Raw genomic sequence first — 22611 nt, 5'->3', positions numbered from 1 at the left:
GAGAGGTGGTCTCATTGAAACATACCAAATTCATGTGGGCTTGAAGGGCAGATAGCGAAAGTTTGTTTCTCCTGACTTGAGAGTCTAGAACTAGAGGTCACCGTCTCGGGTTAAGGGGTCAACTATTTAGGACTACGATAAGGGGGGGGTTGAATCGCTGGAATTCTCTGGCCCACCGGGCTGGGGGCCTTCAGTTATTGAGCATATTCAAGTCCCAAGATTGATGGAGCTGCCTTGCTGAGGCAGCAGCCCACGTGGTATAGGTACATCCACAGTGCTGTTTGGAAGGGAGTTCGCAAACTCTGACCCAGATGATTTGTGTCTGGGAGGGGAACTTGCAGGTGGTGGTATTCCCATGTATCTGCTGCCCTTATCCTTCTAGGTGTTGGAGGTCATGGGTTTAGAAGGTACTGTCTCAGGAGCCTTGGTAAGTGCATCTTGTGGATGGTACACATGTCTGCTATTGTGTGTCGGTGGTGGAGGGTTTGAATGTGTGTGGAAGGGGCGCCAGTCAAGCGGGCTGCTTTGTCCTGGATGGTGTTGAGCTTCTTGAGTGTTGTTGGAGCTGTACTCACTCAGGCAAGTGGAGAGTATTCCATCACACTCCTGACTTGTGCCTTGTAGATGGTGGGCAAGCTTCAGGAAGTCAAGAGGTGAGTTAGTTACTCACCACAGAATTTCTACCACCTTACTTGCTCTTGCAGCATTTATATGGCTGGTCCAGTTCAGCTTCTGCTCAGACTGAATCACTAATCCAAGATGGATTGCTGATTCATCAGCCTATTATTTAGCCAATATGTTTTTTTTATTTAAAGTGCCCAATTCATTTTTATTCCAATTAAGGGGCAATTTTATGTGGCCAACCCACCTACTGTGCACATCTTTTTGGGTTGTGGGGGTGAGACCCACGCTTACACAGGGAGAACGTGCAAACTCCACATGGACAGTGACCCGGGGCCGGGATCGAACCCGGGTCCTCGGCGGCGTGAGGCAGCAGTGCTAACCGCTGCGCCACCGTATTTGGCTAATATGTTAAGTACAGAAAGCAAAAAGAAAGCAAATCCCGTTGATTTGGCTACTTTATATTTTGCAGGTGTCAGAAGTAAATTTACGAAAGAATATGTTTCGCTACCAAGTGGCAATGAGATATGGACACTAACATTCAGTCAAGATACTCATAACAAAACTCCACTTGTTCTGATTCATGGATTTGGAGGGGGAGTTGGACTCTGGACTTTGAACTTTGATGCACTTAGCCTACAACGCACTGTGTATGCTTTTGACCTGGTGGGATTTGGCCAGAGTAGCAGGCCACATTTCAGCACTGATTCAGTTCTGGCAGAAACACAGTTTGTGGAGTCTATAGAGGAATGGAGGGCCACAGTGGGAATGGAGAAAATGATTTTATTGGGACATAACCTTGGAGCATATTTGGCTGCTTCATACACAATTCAATGTCCACAAAGGTAGGTGGAACATTTTGGACAAATAACGGTTTTGAAGAGTTAGCAGGAAGAGGCACATTTGGAAGGTTTCAGTAAGCAGTTTTGATCAGTTACCAATTGCTAGCTATCGCAGCCACTCCAAAAGTTGAAGCAACAATTTCTTGTTTGATCTATACTTTCTGCTCTTGATTTCCACTAATCAGGGAAATATCACTGACACCAAGACTGGGCTGTGGATTCCCATCCAGCCACAGTTGATGAGCTGTAGATTCTCCTTCATTCTCAATCAGTATTTTTCGTGTTGGGCTTTCAATGATTATTATCCAGATACCTGTTTTTTCCACCTAGAAGTGAGGCTCGGAGTGAGAGGTGAACCTGGTACTGAGACTTAAAATAAACACTGTCGTCATCTGTGAGGGGTAGCAAACAAAGAACAAAGAAATGTACAGCACAAGAACAGGCCCTTCGGCCCTCCAAGCCCGTGCCGACCATACTGCCCGACTAAACTACAATCTTCTACACTTCCTGGGTCCGTATCCTTCTATTCCCATCCTATTCATATATTTGTCAAGATGCCCCTTAAATGTCCCTATCGTCCCTGCTTCCACTACCACCTCCGGTAGCGAGTTCCAGGTACCCACTACCCTCTGCGTAAAAAACTTGCCTCGTACATCTACTCTAAACCTTGCCCCTCTCACCTTAAACCTATGCCCCCTAGTAATTGACCCCTCTACCCTGGGGAAAAGCCTCTGACTATCCACTCTGTCTATGCCCCTCATAATTTTGTATACCTCTATCAGGTCGCCCCTCAACCTCCTTCGTTCCAGTGAGAACAAACCGAGTTTATTCAACCGCTCCTCATAGCTTATGCCCTCCATACCAGGCAACATTCTGGTAAATCTCTTCTGCACCCTCTCTAAAGCCTCCACATCCTTCTGGTAGTGTGGCGACCAGAATTGAACACTATACTCCAAGTGTGGCCTAACTAAAGTTCTATACAGCTGCAACATGACTTGCCAATTCTTATACTCAATGCCCCGGCAAATGAAGGCCAGCATGCCGTATGCCTTCTTGACTACCTTCTCCACCTGTGTTGCCCCTTTCAATGACCTGTGGACCTGTACTCCTAGATCTCTTTGACTTTCAATACTCTTGAGGGTTCTACCATTCACTGTATATTCCCTACCTGCATTAGACCTTCCAAAATGCATTACCTCACATTTGTCCGGATTAAACTCCATCTGCCATCTCTCCGCCCAAGTCTCCAGACAATCTAAATCCTGCTGTATCCTCAGACAGTCCTCATCGCTATCCGCAATTCCACCAACCTTTGTGTCGTCTGCAAACTTACTAATCAGACCAGTTACATTTTCCTCCAAATCATTTATATATACTACAAAGAGCAAAGGTCCCAGCACTGATCCCTGTGGAACACCACTGGTCACAGCCCTCCAATTAGAAAAGCATCCCTCCATTGCTACCCTCTGCCTTCTATGGCCTAGCCAGTTCTGTATCCACCTTGCCAGTTCACCCCTGATCCCGTGTGACTTCACCTTTTGTACTAGTCTACCATGAGGGACCTTGTCAAAGGCCTTACTGAAGTCCATATAGACAACATCTACTGCCCTACCTGCATCAATCATCTTAGTGACCTCCTCGAAAAACTCTATCAAGTTAGTGAGACACGACCTCCCCTTCACAAAACCGTGCTGCCTCTCACTAATACGTCCATTTGCTTCCAAATGGGAGTAGATCCTGTCTCTAAGAATTCTCTCCAGTCATTTCCCTACCACTGACGTAAGGCTCACCGGCCTGTAGTTCCCGGGATTATCCTTGCTACCCTTCTTAAACAGAGGAACAACATTGGCTATTCTCCAGTCCTCCGGGACATCCCCTGAAGACAGCGAGGATCCAAAGATTTCTGTCAAGGCCTCAGCAATTTCCTCTCCAGCCTCCTTCAGTATTCTGGGGTAGATCCCATCAGGCCCTGGGGACTTATCTTCCTTAATATTTTTTAAGACACCCAACACCTCGTCTTTTTGGATCACAATGTGACCCAGGCTATCTACACCCCCTTCTCCAGACTCAACATCTACCAATTCCTTCTCTTTGGTGAATACTGATGCAAAGTATTCATTTAGTACCTCGCCCATTTCCTCTGGCTCCACACATAGATTCCCTTGCCTATCCTTCAGTGGGCCAACCCTTTCCCTGGCTACCCTCTTGCTTTTTATGTACGTGTAAAAAGCCTTGGGATTTTCCTTAACCCTATTTGCTAATGACTTTTTGTGACCCCTTCTAGCCCTCCTGACTCCTTGCTTAAGTTCCTTCCTACTTTCCTTATATGCCACACAGGCTTCGTCTGTTCCCAGCCTTTTAGCCCTGACAAATGCCTCCTTTTTCTTTTTGACGAGGCCTACAATATCACTCGTCATCCAATGTTCCCGAAAATTGCCGTATTCATCTTTCTTCCTCACAGGAACATGCCGGTCCTGTATTCCTTTCAACTGACACTTGAAAGCCTCCCACATGTCAGATGTTGATTTGCCCTCAAACATCCGCCCCCAATCTATGTTCTTCAGTTCCCGCCTAATATTGTTATAATTAGCCTTCCCCCAATTTAGCACATTCATCCTCGGACCACTCTTATCCTTGTCCACCAGTACTTTAAAACTTACTGAATTGTGGTCACTGTTACCGAAATGCTCCCCTACTGAAACATCTACCACCTGGCCGGGCTCATTCCCCAATACCAGGTCCAGTACCGCCCCTTCCCTAGTTGGACTGTTTACATATTGTTCTAAGAAGCCCTCCTGGATGCTCCTTACAAACTCCGCCCCGTCTAAGCCCCTGGCACTAAGTGAGTCCCAGTCAATATTGGGGAAGTTGAAGTCTCCCATCACCACAACCCTGTTGTTTTTACTCTTTTCCAAAATCTGTCTACCTATCTGCTCCTCTATCTCCCGCTGGCTGTTGGGAGGCCTGTAGTATACCCCCAACATTGTGACTGCACCCTTCTTATTCCTGATCTCTACCCATATAGCCTCACTGCCCTCTGAGGTGTCCTCTCGCAGTATAGCTGTGATATTCTCCCGAACAAGTAGCGCAACTCCACCTCCCCTTTTACATCCCCCTCTATCCCGCCTGAAACATCTAAATCCTGGAACGTTTAGCTGCCAATCCTGCCCTTCCCTCAACCAGGTCTCTGTAATGGCAACAACATCATAGTTCCAAGTAGTAATCCAAGCTCGAAGTTCATCTGCCTTACCCGTAATGCTCCTTGCATTAAAACATATGCACTTCAGGCCACCAGACCCGCTGTGTTCAGCAACTTCTCCCCGTCTGCTCTGCCTCAGAGCCACACTGTCCCTATTCCCTCGTTCTCCCTCAATGCTCTCACCTTCTGACCTATTGCTCCCGTGCCCACCGCGCAAAATGCAAAAAAAAAAAAATCACTGTTTTGTTAAGTTTAACCTTAAATAACAATGCTGTTGTTTAGGATGGGGGCTTTTTCTTCTTCAATTTCACAGAGTGGAGCTGACCTGAAACTCGAGGAGAATGTTTACAGGGCGCACTGATTTAAAAAAATATATTATAAATTTAGAGTACCCAATTCATTTTTTCCAATTAAGGGGCAATTTAGCGTGGCCAATCCACCTATCCTGCATATATTTGGGTTGTGGGGGCGAAACCCACGCAAACACGGGGAGAATTTGCAAACTCCACACGGACAGTGACCCAGAGCTGGGATAGAACCTGGGACCTAGGCACCGTGAGGCAGCAATGCTAACCACTGTGCCACCGTGCTGCCCTACAAGGTGCATTGGTGCTGATATTTACAGGGTGCATTGATGCACCCCTCCCTCCCTCTCTCTCCCTCTCTCCCCCCTCCCTCCAGGCACAGGTTCCATGTGCACACTGATACCCATTTCTACCTCTGCCATGTCTTTTGACTGCTTCAGTACTGTTCAATTGCTTGTCTGGCGTCAAATACTGGTGACGTCACAAGTTCCTCCAGCTGAACATTGGGAAGGTTCATATTGTCATCCCCACCGGAGACCATGCACCCTCTCCATTTACTCCGTCCCTCCTTAACCATTCTTTCAGCGTAAACCTGATTATTTGCAGGTGACTCCCTGTTCAACTCCAAGCTAGATGTTAAATACCACACCCTGTCCAGTACCAAGATCACCAACTCTGTCTCTGCATAATTTCCCATTTACACCATTCAAATCACCGTATGCCTTTCAGAGTGGAATCAGGAAGCACCTTTGCACACACAGGAGTGATAGAAATCTGGAATCTCTCTATCTGTATGTGGCTGCGAAGACAGGGAGCTTTCAGCAGTGAGAAGGGGAGATTTCTGTTTGATGAGGTTCCAAGACTCACATTTAATAATGGAAATATCCACCGCATTCAAGGCTCACAAAGAGAAGGTATTGTGACTGAGAAGATCTTGTTCAGTGAAATGATTCGGTGATCTCTGAACGGTGCTGATTATTGACCTAATTATACTGCAGGCGACCCACAAAGATGTACCCATGAGCAAGCATCGATAACTCAGCAGCAAAATGTAACCAGTCCAACCAGTTAAATCATCGATGGTATTCTCAAAGTGCCTTCAGCACTCCCTATCCTTTCCCTCGCCCTCCCTCTCCCACCTCCCCTATCCCCTGAGTGTACCCCTGGAACTAAAATAATACAAAAGCAACAAAGAAAGAGAAAGCGTACTCTTCCTGTTCTCCGAATCTGCCAAGAGATTTGTCCCAATTAAATAAAATGGCTGGGCATTATTTATAAAGCCTAGCTTTTGACTGAGAGAGGTTTTGGCGAGACTATGGAGGGGATTTTAATCTCGCTCACTGAGCCAAAATCACCTGCCCCAAATCACTGGTTGAATTTGCCGGAGAGTAAACTCAGCACTGCACCAAACCCCACCTGGTTCCTGGCTGGCGGGATAGGTTGTCCTCAGATTTAAAAAAACTATTTTTGTACCATCAGTGGAGTTTTCTCACGTTCTTATTCTTTACCTATCCAGCCCCTTTGGTGTTTATCTTGCTTCTCTCCTGCCCCCCCCCCCCCCCCCCCCCCCCCCTCGTTGTTTCTCCCTCTGTAACTTCATTGCTCACTAATCTTTCTGCCTCTTTCTCTCACCATTGTTTCTCTCTAACTCTTTTTTGTTCTTTCTCCCCGTTTCTCTTCTGCTTTCCTTTTCTGCTCAGTTCCAGTTTTGCTCATTTCTCTTTGGGTTTCTCTTTCTGTGTCTCACCCGGCTCCATGAGTTTCTTACTCTGTTTTCTGTAGGTTCCTCCCCCCTCTCTTCCTCTCTCTCTCTCTCTGTCTCACTCTCTCTCGCTCTCTCTCTCTCTCTGTCTCTGTCTCTCTCTCACTCTCTCTCTCTCTGTCTCTCTCTCTCTGTCTCTCTCTGTCTCTCTCTCTCACTGTCTCTCTCTCTCTGTCCGTCTCTCTGTCTCTCTCTCTCTCTCTGTCTCTCTCTCTCTCTCTCTCTCTGTCTCTGTCTCTCTCTGTCTCTCTCTGTCTCTCTCTGTCTCTCTCTAGCTCTATCTCTCTCTCTCTGTCCGTCTCTCTCTGTCTCTCTCTCTCTCTGTCTCTCTCTCTCTGTATGTCCGTTTCTCTGTCTCTCGCTGTCTCTCTCTGTCTCTGTCTCTCTCGCTCTGTCTCTCTTTCTCTGTCTGTCCGTCTCTCTCTTGCTCTGTCTCTCTCTCTCTTTCTCTCACCTCCTTTTCTGGGTGTTGTCACAAGCACAAGACAACTGACATCACATTGAACTTACATTTGTTACGGATTAGAGCCACTACCCATTTATTCGGCAATTTCTAGTTACGTTTTTTGTACTCTGATTAAGATTTGTATTTCAAAATTCAACTTTAGATTATATAATTTAATTGACATCAGCTGATGAAATTTATTTTACACTTTCAAAGAAGCACTTAATATTTCGGCCATTATCATTTCTGATTTTTTTTTTCAGCTTCCTCATTCTGCACATTCTGTAGCTGAGGGATAATCGCTTCAGAATTTTCACACTGCTGCTGTCGAGTGTCCTGTGGAAGGAGAGATCCATGACATGGGGCTTCTCAAGGCCACCTGCTGTCCTTTGATAGCCAGTGAATCGCGCACTCGCCTCTGAGTCACGAGGTCACGGGTTCAAGTCCCACTCCAGAGACTTGAAGACAAAACCCAGCTACCGCTGCAGTGCGGTAATGGGGGAGTGCTGCACTGTTGGAAGTGACGCCCTATGGCTGAGATGTTAAACCCAGGCCGAGTCTGCTCACTCAGGTGGATCAGAAATATCCCATGGCAGCATTTTGAAATAGAGCAGAAAGTTTTCCACAGTGGCCTGGAACAATATTTCTCCCTCAACCAACATCATTAGACGGAGATTTTCTGGCCATTATCTCATTGTCTGGGAGCTTCCTGTGTACAAATTGGCTGCGGTGTTTCCTACATTACAACAGTGACTACACTTCACAATGTTCCTAATTTGCTGTAAAGTGCTTTGGGACATCCTGAGGTTGTGAAAGGCACTATAGAAATGCAAGTCTTATATCAGGAAAATCATACCCCAGACACCTTAAGTAAGACCGGTGCATAAGTGGCTATTGTAGAGACATGTAACGGTGAATGCATCTGCTTTGTTCAGGGTGAAGCACCTTATTCTGGTTGAACCTTGGGGTTTTCCGGAGCGACTTAACCACACAGAACAGGAGCGGCCAATGCCGATCTGGATAAAAGCCCTGGGTGCAATCCTGAGCCCATTCAACCCATTGGCGGGTCTGAGATTGGCTGGGCCATTTGGTAAGGAAGAATCACTGTATTATATCCTGCTTAGTCAGAAATATATTACACCAGCAAATTTACTCTCCTTCATAGTGTTGCAGCCGTAATCTGGATATGAGTAAATACGTTTTAACTTTCATACTAGAAGTTATATCTCACAGATAATGTGTGGCTGGAATAAAAGCCTTTGGATTCCTACAATAATAAAATTTGGTTTATATTTTAATTTTTAATTAAAAAAAAAAAAAAATGTTTATTGTCACAAGCAGGCTTACATTAACACTGCAATGAAGTTACTGTGAAAAGCCCCTAGTCGTCACACTCCGGCGCCTGTTCGGGTACACAGAGGGAGAATTCAGAATGTCCAATTCACCTAACAAGCATGTCTTTCGGGACTTGTGGGAGGAAACCGGAGCACCCGGAGGGAACCCACGCAGACACGGGGAGAACGTGCAGACTCCGCACGGACAGTGACCCAAGTCGGGAATCAAACCCTGGAGCTGTGAAGCGACAGTGCTAACCACTGTGCTACCGTGCAGCCCATATTTTACTTCACTGTTTCCAGGTTGTTGCTTTAACAACCTAGAGATTGACAAAAAAAGGCCTTACGATTACATAGGATGTACATCACAGAAACAGGCCATTCGGCCCATCCAGTTCATGCTGGTGTTTATAGAATCAAGAATTTACAGTGCAGAAGGAGGCCATTCAGCCCATCGAGTCTGCACCGGCCCTTTTGGAAAGAGCGCCCTACTTAAGCCCACACTCCCACCCTATCCCCATAACCCAGTAACCCCACCCAACCTTTTTGGACACTAAGGACAATTTAGCATGGCCAATCCACCCAACCTGCACACCTTTGGACTGTGGGAGGAAACCGGAGCACCCGGAGGAAACCCACGCAGACACAGGGAGAACGCGCAGACTCCGCACAAACAGAGACCCGGGAATCAAAGCTGGGATCCCGGACCTGTGAAGCAACCGTGCCAACCACCGTGCTACCGTGCTGCCCTCAGGGCACTCCTATTCAAAGCACAGGGCCTTGGGTCTTTTACAGAATATCCTAGTGATGCGGAGCAGTACCTTAGTTGCAGAATAATACACACAGTGTTGCATGCAACTGTGCTAACCACTGTGCTACTGTGCTGTACATGAGGCCACTCCTATGTTAGTATTGCATATCCTAAATTCGATATTGAGAGAGGGCAACATATACCATCACACGCAGAAGCGTCAGAGCGGAGCGCTGGACAGACTTGCTCTCAGCACGTGTGTGACTCCTCTGACTTGTCTGATGGAATATGAACGTTTTGCACAGTATTTTGGTTAGCTGAGAGTTATTCCGTGCAGTGGGCCAGGGCCTGTGCTTGCCATCAGCAAAGGAACGGATGGCATTGATAAAACTTCTCAAAGTTTAAGCAGCTGAAGGTTTTCTGTGAGAATATGAACAACATCCGAATTAGGAGTAGGCCATTCGGCCCCTCGAGCCAGCTCTGCTCCACAGGATTACCCCCTGTAACATTGTACTGGGGAAGTAACAGACAGGCACTTCATGGAAAATGTAGCCTTTTACATAAACTTCTTTTCAAAATTTCTGGTCAGGAAATCATATTCATATAATGACTAATTTGCAGCAATAAATTGTGGAAACTAAACTATTTTGATGCCGGACATACACTGGGCGGGATTCTCCGTTTCCCAGCCGTATGTTTCTCGGCCGCGCGCCATTTGCTGGTAGCTGGATTCTTTTTTTAAAATTCGTTCTTGGAATGTGGGCATCGTTGGGCTGGGCCAGCATTTGTTGCCCATCTCTAATTGCCCTTGAACTGAGTGGCTCGCTCGGCCATTTCAGAGGGGTGCAGTTAAGAGTCAACCACATTGCTGTGTGGGTCTGGAGTCACAGGTAGGCCAGACCAGGTCAGGACGGCAGATTTCCTTTCCTGAAGGACACGAGTGAACCAGGTGGGGTTTTAACGACGATCGACAGTGCCCCACTCAATCCTCCCATCTTCCTCATTTAAATCTACCATTGTGACCCTCTACTCCCTTCTCCCTCAAATGCTTCAAATGTTTTTCCATAAATGCCATCCTTCAGGGGCTGTACTCCGTCCACTTAACCTCCTTGGGGAGGGTTGTATTGGAACAAGAGGAGCCCATTCAGCCCCTTGAGCCTGCACCACTGTTCAAAGAGACCTTGATTGATCTGTACCTCAAATCTATTACCTGCCTGTGCTCCACATCCCGTGATATCCTTGCCCAACAAAGATCTGTGGCAATTAACCCTCTTTCAGTGGGGAAATGTTTCTTACATCTATCATAGGTCCAGTTCTGGTTCAGCGATTAAGGCCAGACTTCAAGCAAAAGTTCTCTTCAGTGTGCGAAGATGAAAACACTGTCACCGAGTACATTTATCACTGTAACGCGCAAACTCCCAGGTAAGCACATGACGCAGCGGTGCTGCTAGTTTTTTGAGTTCTTTTTTTCCAGCATGATAATTTCCTGCAGCTTACTGGCATCTATGTGAGCGGAACCATAAAAGGCAGCAATGCCAGTTGTTTGCATAGATTGGAGAAGCAGGGGCTGTTCTCCCTGGAGAAGAGAAGGTTGAGTGGGGATTTGATAGAACCGTAGAAAGGTAATGGCGCTGAAAAAGGGCCATTCAGCCCATCGTGTCTGTGCCGGCCAAACAAGAGAAAAAGAAACCAGCCACTCATTTTAATCCCACTTTCCAGCATCCGGTCCACAGCCTCACAGGTTACAGCACTTCAGATGCAGATCCAGGTATCTGTTAAGTGAGACGTGCGTTTTATCCTCAACCACCAACTTAGGCAGTGAATTGCAGACACCCATCACCCTCTGGGTGAAAAATGTCTTTCTTATGTCCCCCCCCTCATCTTTCTACCTTAAATCTACACCCCGGGTAGTTGATCCCTTAGTTAGAGGGAAATGAGTCTTTCCTTGTCTCCTCTATCTAGCCCCCTCATAATTCTGTACACCTCATTAGGTAATACCTTAGCCTCCCTCTGTTCTAAGGAAAACAACCCTCGCCTCTCCAATCTCTCCACATAGCTGCAATTTTCAAGCCCTGGCAACTTCCCCCCCGCAAATCTCCCCCGCTCTCTCTCTCTCCAAAGCAATTCTGCCCTGTCTGTAATTTGTTGAGCAGAACTGTACACAAAATTCCAGCTGTGCCGAAAGTGTTTTACACAGTTCCATCATTACATCCCTGCTTTTGTATTCAATATCTATCCCAATAAAGGAAAGCGTTCCATTTGCTTTCTTGTCCACCTGTCCTGCCACGTTCCTGGACCTGTGGACATGCACTCCAAAGTCTCTCACTTCCTCAGCCCCTCTCAATATCTTCCTGTTTATTGAGTAATCTCACGCTTTGTTTGCCCTCCCCAAATACATCGCCTCACACGTCTCGGGACCGAATTCCATCTGCTACTCTTCTGCCCCTTAACCAACCCAAAGATAACATTCTAGAGTCAACAACTACATCTTCACTATCAACTACACAGTCAGTTTCAGAGGTGTCCAAAATGATGGGAGGTCTGGACAGAGTAGATAGGGAAAACCGTTCCATTGGTGGAAGGATTGAAAACCAGAGGATGCAGATTTAAGGCAATTGGCCTAAGTTCCTGTCCCGCTCCAGTAGAGGAACACAAGCCTGTGCTGAAACTCCAGTGCAGTACTAAGGGAGCGCTACACTGCTTGAAGTGCTGTCTTTCAGATAAGGCATGTCCCCACAGGTGGGCGTAGGAAAGCCCAAGACACCAGTTTGAAGAAGAGCAGGGGAGTTGTCCCTGACGTATTGGCCGATATCTATCTGTCAGTACTTTAATCCGAGTAGTTTTGTCTATCCTGCCTGGTGACATCACTGGATGCCTGGTGATCCCGTTAACGTGGTGCCAAATTCAGATTAATATTGAGAAAGGTGGAATCCACCTTGCAGCAATTGTTAGATCGTTGTGGACAGCTTCGTTCAAGGTCGGTCGGGATTGTTGTCGCTTTGCCGCTGGCCGTGAATCCTGGCTGTTGAAATTTGTTGCTCGATCTCAAAAAAAAAAGATGACACCCAACAGAAAATAATAGGGTCGAGCTTTGATGCCATTAACAGGGGCGACTTGGAAAATTCAATCACTGATATGCTATGGTTAGCTGGTTAAATCAGGGGTTCCAAAACTGTATGTCGCAACCCCCAGAGGGACGGGATTCTGGGGTTGTGAGCTCCGAGACAGCAATACCGGTCCCGGAGCTCTGACTGACTCTTGGTGACTGTGAGGCCACTTTAAACGTTTGTGCTTTTTTTCCCCCTGTTGTTGGGTGTGACGTAATGGGCTGCTGTCTGAGGCCTGATTGCTTCCGCAACCACAGCTTGTAAAACAGTGGGCCTTTACTTTTATTGGGGCAATCGCAGCAGCTTTTAACCAAGCCTCAAACCGCTCCTCACTGCATTCCAAGCATTCTGTAACTCTAACCAGCAGCCCCCAGTTTTCACTCTGGGGCCCCATGAAGTCTTAGGTATTGGGCAAACGTTTGGGAAGCACTGGATAGGATTGGTTTATTGTCACGTGTACCGAGGTACAGTGAAAAGTATTGTCCTGCGTACACTGGGTTAAATGTTGACAATTTTTCATCCAAATACCAATTGAAGTGTCAGAGCTCTCTCTGCAATGAATTGCTTCATCTCAGAAATCGGGAGAACTTAACACCCCATTCAAATTCCTTCCGACAGTCAGTCACACAGTGGCTATTATAAAGTGCTGTCAGACTTTTCAATCTATCCCAGTTGAATGTGGGGGGTTACATGAGAATGGAAAGAACCCTACCAAGTTTTCTTTTCCTCCATATTTTTAGTGGTGAAGTTGCTTTCAAGAACATGACCATACCTAATGGGTGGGCAAAACAACCAATGCTGTTGAGGATTAATCAGATACGAGAGGACATCTCCATCACAGCAATTTATGGAGCACGCTCTTGCATAGATGGCTACTCGGGAAAACAGATCAAAGCCCTAAGACCAAAATCTTCAGTCAACATAATCGTAAGTAAACAATACCAGATTTTCTTTCAAAACTTGCTCGCTCGAGAGTCAGTTTGTGTGCCCGCAAGACCCATTGCACCAGTTCATCGAGAATGGGACCATTAGCGTCGCCAATCCACTAACCTGCTCATCTTTGGGTTGTGGGGGTGAGACCCACGCCGACATGGGGGAGAATGTGCAAACTCCACATGGACAGTGACCCGGGGCTGGGATCGAACCCGGGTCCTCAGCGCCGTAGGCAGCAGTGCTAACAACTGCGCCACCGTGCCACCAACAGAAATTCATTTAGATTTTATTAAGCCACCTTTTGTAAGGGGCAATGAGAGGAGTCCACACTGAGCTATAGAGAAAACAACTTATTTTATTTATCACGTTAACTATTATGCACTGGTTACAGTAGTTGCCTATTGGGTCTTCTGTAGTCGGTGCTTGACTTGCCGACTAAGGCACGTGAACTGTGTCAACGTTACCCCGTCCCATAGACCACAGAATTCACAGTGCAGAAGGAGGCCATTCGGCCCATCGAGTCTGCACCAGCCCTTAAAAAGAGCACTCTACTCAAGCCCACGTATCTACCCTCTCCCCATTACCCCCACTTAACCTTTTTGGGCACAAAGGGCAATTTATCGTGGCTAATCCACCTAACCCGCACATCTTTGGATTGTGGGAGGAAACCGGAGCACCCGGAGGAAACCCACAGAGACACGGGGAGAACGTGCAGACTCCGCACAGACAGTGACCCAGCGGGGAATCGAACCTGGGACCCTAGAGCTGTGAAGCAACTGTGCTAACCACTATGCTACCATGCTCCCCTTCTCAGAGGAGCTGGTATTCTGCCTGCTCCAGGGGACAGTGGATCACCCCTATTCCGTGAGACCCGTGCAGGTTATAGCACCACCGTGGGCCAATTTGTCTATATTTGTTTTCTAGTTCTGTGGAACCTTGAGCAGTTTGACACTCCACCAGAAACAAGCCTGGAAAATTGACCATGTTGAAACTTTGTCAATTGGCTTGATTTTCTTCACTCAAGAGACTGAGCTCTGCAACCAGTTCTCTGATCCTCTCAGCCCATCTCACCATTCACGTACACACGAGCCGATGCTGACGTCAGCCTCTCTGATCAGAGGGACGGCACTCCTACATACAAGAAATAAAAATTTGTCCAAACTACTTTAACTTGTTGACGTCTCACTCCTGGCACTTTCTCACTTGGCAGACGTCCATCATTGGCTAATCTGAACCGTGCCAGATTCCTTGTGACCCCTTTTGATTTCTCTCTTGACCTCTTTTTTGAGAGAAAAAAACTGTTTGTAATTTGACCAAATCAAGTCCTTTTTCTGACCTAATTGTTCAGAGTGGAGTTGAGGCCAAAATCAGATCAATCATGATCAAATTGACTGGTGGAGCAGGCTTGAGGGGCCTAATGGATACTCTTGTTCCTATCTCCTATGTTCTTATATACAAACATTTATACGGTCCTTAAAACACTGTATTTGTCACACTCTAGGAAAACCATCACCATGATCCATCACCATAGTCCTCTGGAGGGTACAACAATGAGAGGTGATCTTATTGGAACACACAAAATCCTTGACAGGGTGGATACATAAAAAAAGTATTTTCCCTTGTGGAAAAGACCAGGAGACAGGATTTTAAAATACTTATTTTCCCCAGAGAATAGCGGAGGAAGTGTCATTGAATATTTTTGAGGATGAGTTAAATAGTTTCTTGATTGACAGGAGAGTTAAAGGTATCGGGCGTAGACAGGGATGTAGAATTAAAGTCAACAATGATCTTATCAAATGCAGGTTTGAGGGGCCAAATGGTCTACTCCTGCTCCTAATATGTATGTTGATAAGACCCAAGAAGTTGAGATTGGAGTATTTGAGCAAAAGGACTTCTATAATTGGCAGATAATTCTAATTAATAGCTGGAGCTAAAATGTTCAGATCACCAAGCTTGCTTCACTAGATGGTCGCAGTGATTCATTTTCAAAGTGCCATTCATTTGGACAGAAACATATTCAAACCATTTGATGGTCAGGTTTTAATCAGCCATCAAGGGGCAGCCTGCTTGTTTGATGTTTCTCTCTTAGATTTGTTAGACTATAAGTGAAGTCCTTGTTTTCTATCAGCATATGTGATAGCTTTCTTGACAAACCGCCTTCTTCGGGAGTACTCTCATGTACGCTTTATCTCTTCAGCAAACACAATCGTGAAGTGACCTTGGAGATCTGAACAGAGCTATTAATTAGAATCATGTGCCGTTTCTAAAAGTCCTTTTGTTCAAAGTCGCTGACATAGATTTCTCAGGTCTTGTTTTAATCCCGGGCATTTTCCCAGAAAGTGATTTAATATGTCATTTTTAAAAGGAAACCTTTCTTATAACTTTGTAAATGTGATACATAAGAAATAAGAGCAGGCGTCAGCCTTCCAGCCCCGCGAAGCATTCAATTAAGCCCTGGTTAATCTAATTTTGGCTTTACCTCCACTCTCCCACCTGTTACCCATAACCCTTGACTCCCCTACAATTCAAAAATCTCTAGCTCAGCCTTGAATATATTCAATGACCCGTCCTGCCCAGCTCTCTGGGGAAGATAATTCCAAATATTAAGGACCCTCTGAGAGAAGAAATTCCTCCTCCGCTCCATCTTAAATAGGAAGCCCCTTATTCTGAAACTGCGCCTCCCCCCAGCTCTAGGTTGTCCCACGAGGGAACCTTCTTCTCAGCATCTATCCTCAGAATCCTTTTTCCAGTGTGATCACTTCTCATTCTTCAAAACTGCAATGGGTTATAGGCCCAACCCACTTAACCTTTCCTCAGGGCAAATCCCTCACCCCGCGAACCAGCCTAGTGAACCTTCTCTGAACTGCCTGCAGTGTTCTTCTTTATTCGTTCATGGGTCAGTATTTATTGCCCATCCCTGAGGGTATTTAAGAGTCAACCGCATGGCTGTGGGTCTGGAGTCACATGTAGGCCAGACCAGGTAAGGACGGCAGATTTCCTTCCCTAGAGGACATTAGTGAACCAGACGGGTTTTTACGACAATCGACAATAGTTTCACGGCCGTCATTAGAATTCCAGATGTTTATTGAATTCAAATTCTGCCGTCTGCCCTGGTGGGATTCAAACCCAGGTCCCCAGAGCATTACAATGGGTCTCTGGATTACTAGTCCAGTGACAAGACTTGCAGGTAAATCAAGACTTCCCTTCTTTGATACTCATCTCCTTTGCAATAAAGGCCAACATTCTATTTGCCTTCCTAATGACTTGCTGTATCCAACTGCTGACCTTTTGTGTTGCATGTGTAAGGACACACAGATCCCTCTGTACTGCAGTACTTTGCAGTCTCTGCCCATTTAAAGAATATTCTGTTTTTCTATTCTTCCCAGCAAGGTGGGTAACCTCACATTTTCCCATATTATACTTCATTTGCCAGCTCCTCTGCCCTCTCACTTAACCCATCTACAAAGCTTTACGCCGACCCTTTGTCCTTCCCGCAACTTGCTTTCACACCTCTCACTGTAGCTTCAGCAAATCTGGCTGCAATGCACTTGATTCCTTTATCCAAGCCACTAATATAGATCAGGCCACAATATCTTTCCGGAATCAAAGACATTTTGGAAGATTCCAGCCAGTGCATGCCCTACCCTGCAGCCACCTTCTTTAAGATGCAGGCCATCAGGTCCAGGAGATTTGTCAGCCTTTAGTCCCATCAATACTTTTTCTCCCGTGAGAATTGTTCCAAGTTCCTCTCTGTCTCTTGCCGTAATCAATATCTCAAGTATATTATCAATATCTGAAATGCATAATTAACATATGCGAGACTGTCACTATCTGAGGTATAGTCTTTGAATCTGAGACAGTTTTAGATATTTCACGTTTTAAATCTTGGGCAAGTACCAACTTACCATTTCTTTGAGAGCATCTATTCTTAGCTTGAGATACAAGCGAGCTCTTGGTAATGTATTTAGGAAACCATTAGCAAACGCTGCGTAGTAATTGCTTTTAGCTAGCGGACATCCTGTATATGGGATCTCACTGCAGCCTTTGAGAGTGGTAGAGCATCATCTCAGACCTTGGACTAAGTTTAAAATACTAAGTGCATTTATCTTAAAACAAGTAACAATTGTAAAATATGGTTACACACTTACAGTCAACACTCTTCTCTCCAACCTCTTGAGTAGGTTAAATAATGAAATTACTGCAGTTCTAAGAACTAAACTATCGCCCTGTAAATCACTTTTAATCAGTTTTTGTTAAATTTCTCGTACTATGAGAGCTGTGATTCAGCTGGTAGCACTCTCACCTCTGAGTCAGAAGACTGAGTTCAAGTCCAATCCAAGGAACTTAAGCATGAGATTTAGGCTGACAGTACTGAAGGATTGCTGCACTGGCAGAGAAGCCATCTTTCGGATAAGATGTTAACCCCATTTGCCCTCTTGGGTGGATGCAAAAGATCCCACAACGCTATTCTGAAGGAAAGCAGGGGAGTTCTCCCTGATGTCCCGGCCAATATTTATCCCTCAACCAAAACCATCAAGCATAGATTGATCATTATCTCATTGCTGTTTGTGGGAGCTTGCTGTGTACAACAGCAGCCATGTGTTTCCTGCGTTATAGCAGTAACTGCACTTCAAGAAGCACCTCTTTGGCAAGAAGGTGGTTTGGGACATCATGAGGTTTGTGAAATGCGCTACAGTAATGCAAGTTTTTTTCTTTTTTCGAGAGAAAATAGGGCGGCACGGTGACGCAGTGGTTAGCACCGCTGCCCAACAGGGCCAGGGACATGGGTTCAATTCCGGCCTCGTGTGACTGTGTGTGAAATTTGCACGTTCTCCCCGTGTCTGCGTGGGTTTCCTCCGGGTGCTCCGGTTTCCTCCCACAGTCCAAAGATGTGCAGATTAGGTAGATTGGCCATGATAAATTGTGCCTTAGCATCCAGGGATGTGCAGGTTAGGTTATGGTGTTAGGGGTATAGTGCGGAGTGAATCGGTGCAGACGTGATGGGCCGAATGACCTCCTTTTGCACTGTAGGGATTCTATGATTCTATTATTCTAAATAGATAATCTGATGAGAATACCGCTTCAAAATCACAAGGAAGTTAAAACGCTGTTTCAAAGTCTCGGAAAAGACAGGTTGATGCACCTGGAGGAAAAGAGAAATACTGCTCGTGATTGAATGTTATCCAAAAAAACTTAATTCGGCACTTCAAGTTGGGTTCTTTAATTTTATCTATTCAAGGAGGTAGAGGAAAGATGTTCTATAAATATGTTACTGTATTTGATCCCAGTTATGTTGTTTAGCATTTTAATACTTTTAATCAAGGCTGCTGGAATGGTTTATTTTTTTTGAAAACTGAAATGCAATCTTATAGAGCAGTAAGGCCGGTTTGTTGTGTAAAGGCAATTGACAAACAGGACTTGCTGACTGTTATATGGAAGCGCTCCAAAAACGTACAAAGATGTGGACACTCTAAAAGCTTTTTGGAGGATGTAGGTTTACCCAGAGAGTGGTCTGGTATACCAACACCAAATAATCCAGGGCAGGAAAACAACCTTTATATAAAAATGTATTAACTATCAAAACTAGAAATTGATCAACATATTTTGTCAACATTAAGGCTTTTTTTTTTGCTTCATAGGCTATCCGAGGCGCTGGCCATTATGTGTACGCTGATCAGGCAGAAGACTTCAATCAATCAGTACTGGGAATCTGCAGTACTGTAGACTAATAATCAGAGAGTATTGAGAATTTGCTGCACTGTACTTTAACAATCATAGCACTGGGAATCTGCAGACTGTACATCAATCAATGTTGGATTTCTGCAGGATTGCTAACGAACCTCGGCATTTTTAAATCAAAATGTATGAATGCAAACAAGAAGGTTAATGTTAACTACATTAGTTTTGCACCAGAAGCTGAACTTAAAGAAGAATCCTTTCCGAAACTTAGAAATTCGTAATAAGACTTACAATACCTTCTATCTTTTAAACAAAACTACTTTTTAGTATTGCTGTACTGAGTTTTACTTTTGATTACCTCTGCCTTGACAGTATTTAATTGTGCAATATTAATCTCGATTTATCACATCTATTTAATATGATGTTTGTATAATTTTAGTGGTCTGATTATGAACAAAGATTTATGTTTTAATTGAAAATGTAAATGCTTTTGAAAGAATTTTATCAATTTAAAGTGACACTTAAAGACATCTTAGACAGTGGGTTATTTTTTAAAATGTTTTACACTCGCTCTCTGTTCATTTTCTCCATGTAGTTTGCTCACATATTTACAGTCCCTGCACTCTGAAAGGTAATTTAATGTGTGTCTGAGGTGTTTCCGAGAAATGTGATGCATTGCTGTGTCATTGCAGATCTTCCCACATTTAGTCTAAAATTGGGTTACTCATTGCCGCACATACGATGAAGTGGAAGTGAAGATAAAACAACTAAATGACATCAGTAGCAGTGGATCACTTCACTCATACTGCTGCAAGTTAATCCATCGACAGTGATCAGTCCTCAGCATTGCTTTCTCTCAATCATTGGTGATTGGGGCCGTGAAGGGACATTGCCTGGGGCACGGCAACACAGGCAAGAAGTAATTCCTGTAGCTGGTACACCAAGCTACTGAATTTAACAAAAGGCTTTATGGTTATGAATGTTATGTTGATCTGTGTAATGATCATTTTCAAAAAGCCATAAGAGGGCACAGTCGTTGGCACTGATGTCTCACAGTGCCAGGGACCCGGGTTAACACTGCTGTCTCACAGCGACAGGGACCCGGGTTAGCACTGCTGCCTCACAGTGCCAGGGACCCGGGTTAACACTGCTGTCTCACAGTGACAGGGACCCAGGTTAACACTGCTGTCTCACAGTGCCAGGGACTCGGGTTAACACTGCTGTCTCACAGTGCCAGGGACCCGGGATAACACTGCTGTCTCACAGTGCCAGGGACCCGGGTTAACACTGCTGTCTCAAAGTGCCAGGGACCGAGGTTACACTGCAGTCTCACAGTGCCAGGGACTCGGGTTAACACTGCTGCCTCACAGCGCCAGGGACCCGGGTTAACACTGCTGTCTCACAGTGCCAGGGACCCGGGATAACACTGCTGTCTCACAGTGCCAGGGACCCGGGTTAACACTGCAGTCTCACAGTGCCAGGGACTCGGGTTAACACTGCTGCCTCACAGCGCCAGGGACCCGGGTTAACACTGCTGTCTCACAGCGACAGGGACCCGGGTTAACACTGCTGTCTCACAGTGCCAGGGACCCGGGTTAACACTGCTGTCTCACAGTGCCAGGGACTCGGGTTAACACTGCTGCCTCACAGCATCAGGGACTCGGGTTAACACTGCTGTCTCACAGAACCAGAAACCTGGGTTAACACTGCTGTCTCACAGTGCCAGGGACCCAGGTTAACACTGCAGTCTCACAGTACCAGAAACCTGGGTTAACACTGCTGTCTCACAGTGCCAGGGACCCGGGTTAACACTGCAGTCTCACAGTGCCAGGGACTCGGGTTAACACTGCTGCCTCACAGCACCAGGGACCTGGATTAACACTGCTGTCTCACAGTACCAGGAACCTGGGTTTACACTGCTGTCTCACAGCGCCAGGGACCCGAATTAGCCTGCTGCCTCACAGGGCCAAACCCGGGTTAACACTGTTATCTCACAGTGCCAGGGACACGGGTTAGCACTGCTGTCTCACAGTACCAGGAACCTGGATTTACACTGCTGTCTCACAGCGCCAGGGACCCGAGTTAGCCTGCTGCCTCACAGGGCCAAACCCCGGTTAACACTGCTATCTCACAGTGCTAGGGATCCGGGTTAACACTGCTGTCTCACAGTGCCAAGGACCCGGGTTAGCACTGCTGCCTCACAGTGCCAGGACCCGGGTTACACTGCTGTCTCACAGTGCAGGGACCTGGGTTAACACTGCTGTCTCACAGTGCCAGGGACCCGGGATAACACTGCTGTCTCACAGCGCCAGGGACCCGAGTTAGCCTGCTGCCTCACAGGGCCAAACCCGGGTTAACACTGCTATCTCACAGTGCTAGGGATCCGGGTTAACACTGCTGTCTCACAGTGCCAAGGACCCGGGTTAGCACTGCTGCCTCACAGTGCCAGGACCCAGGTTAGCACTGCTGTCTCACAGTGCAGGGACCTGGGTTAACACTGCTGTCTCACAGTGCCAAGGACCCGGGTTAGCACTGCTGCCTCACAGTGCCAGGGACCCAGGTTAGCACTGCTGTCTCACAGTGCAGGGACCTGGGTTAACACTGCTGTCTCACAGTGCCAGGGACCCGGGATAACACTGCTGTCTCACAGTGCCAGGGACCCGGGATAACACTGCTGTCTTACAGTGCCAGGGACCCGGGTTAACACTGCAGTCTCACAGTGCCAGGGACTCGGGTTAACACTGCTGCCTCACAGCGCCAGGGACCCGGGTTAACACTGCTGTCTCACAGCGACAGGGACCCGGGTTAACACTGCTGTCTCACAGTGCCAGGGACCCGGGTTAACACTGCTGTCTCACAGTGCCAGGGGCCCGGGTTAACACTGCTGCCTCACAGTGCCAGGGACCCGGGTTAACAATGCTGTCTCACAGTGACAGGGACCCAGGTTAACACTGCTGTCTCACAGTGCCAGGGACCCGGGTTAACACTGCTGTCTCACAGTGCCAGGGACCCGGGTTAACACTGCTGTCTCACAGTGACAGGGACCCAGGTTAACACTGCTGTCTCACAGTGCCAGGGACTCGGGTTAACACTGCTGTCTCACAGTGCCAGGGACCCGGGATAACACTGCTGTCTCACAGTGCCAGGGACCCGGGATAACACTGCTGTCTCACAATGCCAGGGACCCGGGTTAACACTGCAGTCTCACAGTGCCAGGGTCTCGGGTTAACACTGCTGCCTCACAGTGCCAGGGACCCAGGTTAGCACTGCTGTCTTACAGTGCCAGGGACCCGGGTTAACACTGCAGTCTCACAGTGCCAGGGACTCGGGTTAACACTGCTGCCTCACAGCGCCAGGGACCCGGGTTAACACTGCTGTCTCACAGCGACAGGGACCCGGGTTAACACTGCTGTCTCACAGTGCCAGGGACCCGGGTTAACACTGCTGTCTCACAGTGCCAGGGGCCCGGGTTAACACTGCTGCCTCACAGTGCCAGGGACCCGGGTTAACAATGCTGTCTCACAGTGACAGGGACCCAGGTTAACACTGCTGTCTCACAGTGCCAGGGACCCGGGTTAACACTGCTGTCTCACAGTGACAGGGACCCAGGTTAACACTGCTGTCTCACAGTGC

General features: G+C 46.7%; 1 protein-coding gene across 1 annotated transcript in view; it reads left to right on the top strand.

Moving 5' to 3' along the window:
* The window catches only part of abhd5a (abhydrolase domain containing 5, lysophosphatidic acid acyltransferase a), a 30400-nt gene extending 10892 nt beyond the window's left edge, over positions 1-19508 (top strand). The window contains exons 3-7 of the mRNA XM_072466894.1: positions 1094-1466; positions 8110-8264; positions 10567-10681; positions 13107-13293; positions 18939-19508. Coding sequence (XP_072322995.1) covers positions 1094-1466; positions 8110-8264; positions 10567-10681; positions 13107-13293; positions 18939-19028 — 920 coding nt within the window. The 3' untranslated portion in view covers positions 19029-19508. The remainder of the gene's footprint in view (positions 1-1093; positions 1467-8109; positions 8265-10566; positions 10682-13106; positions 13294-18938) is intronic.
* The last annotated feature ends 3103 nt before the right edge of the window (positions 19509-22611 follow it).

The sequence above is a fragment of the Scyliorhinus torazame genome, chromosome 11 (genome assembly GCF_047496885.1).
Source record: "Scyliorhinus torazame isolate Kashiwa2021f chromosome 11, sScyTor2.1, whole genome shotgun sequence".
NCBI lineage: Eukaryota > Metazoa > Chordata > Chondrichthyes > Carcharhiniformes > Scyliorhinidae > Scyliorhinus > Scyliorhinus torazame.
The sequence above is the reverse complement of the archived record's forward strand: the minus strand, read 5'-3'. Positions and strand labels throughout refer to the sequence as shown.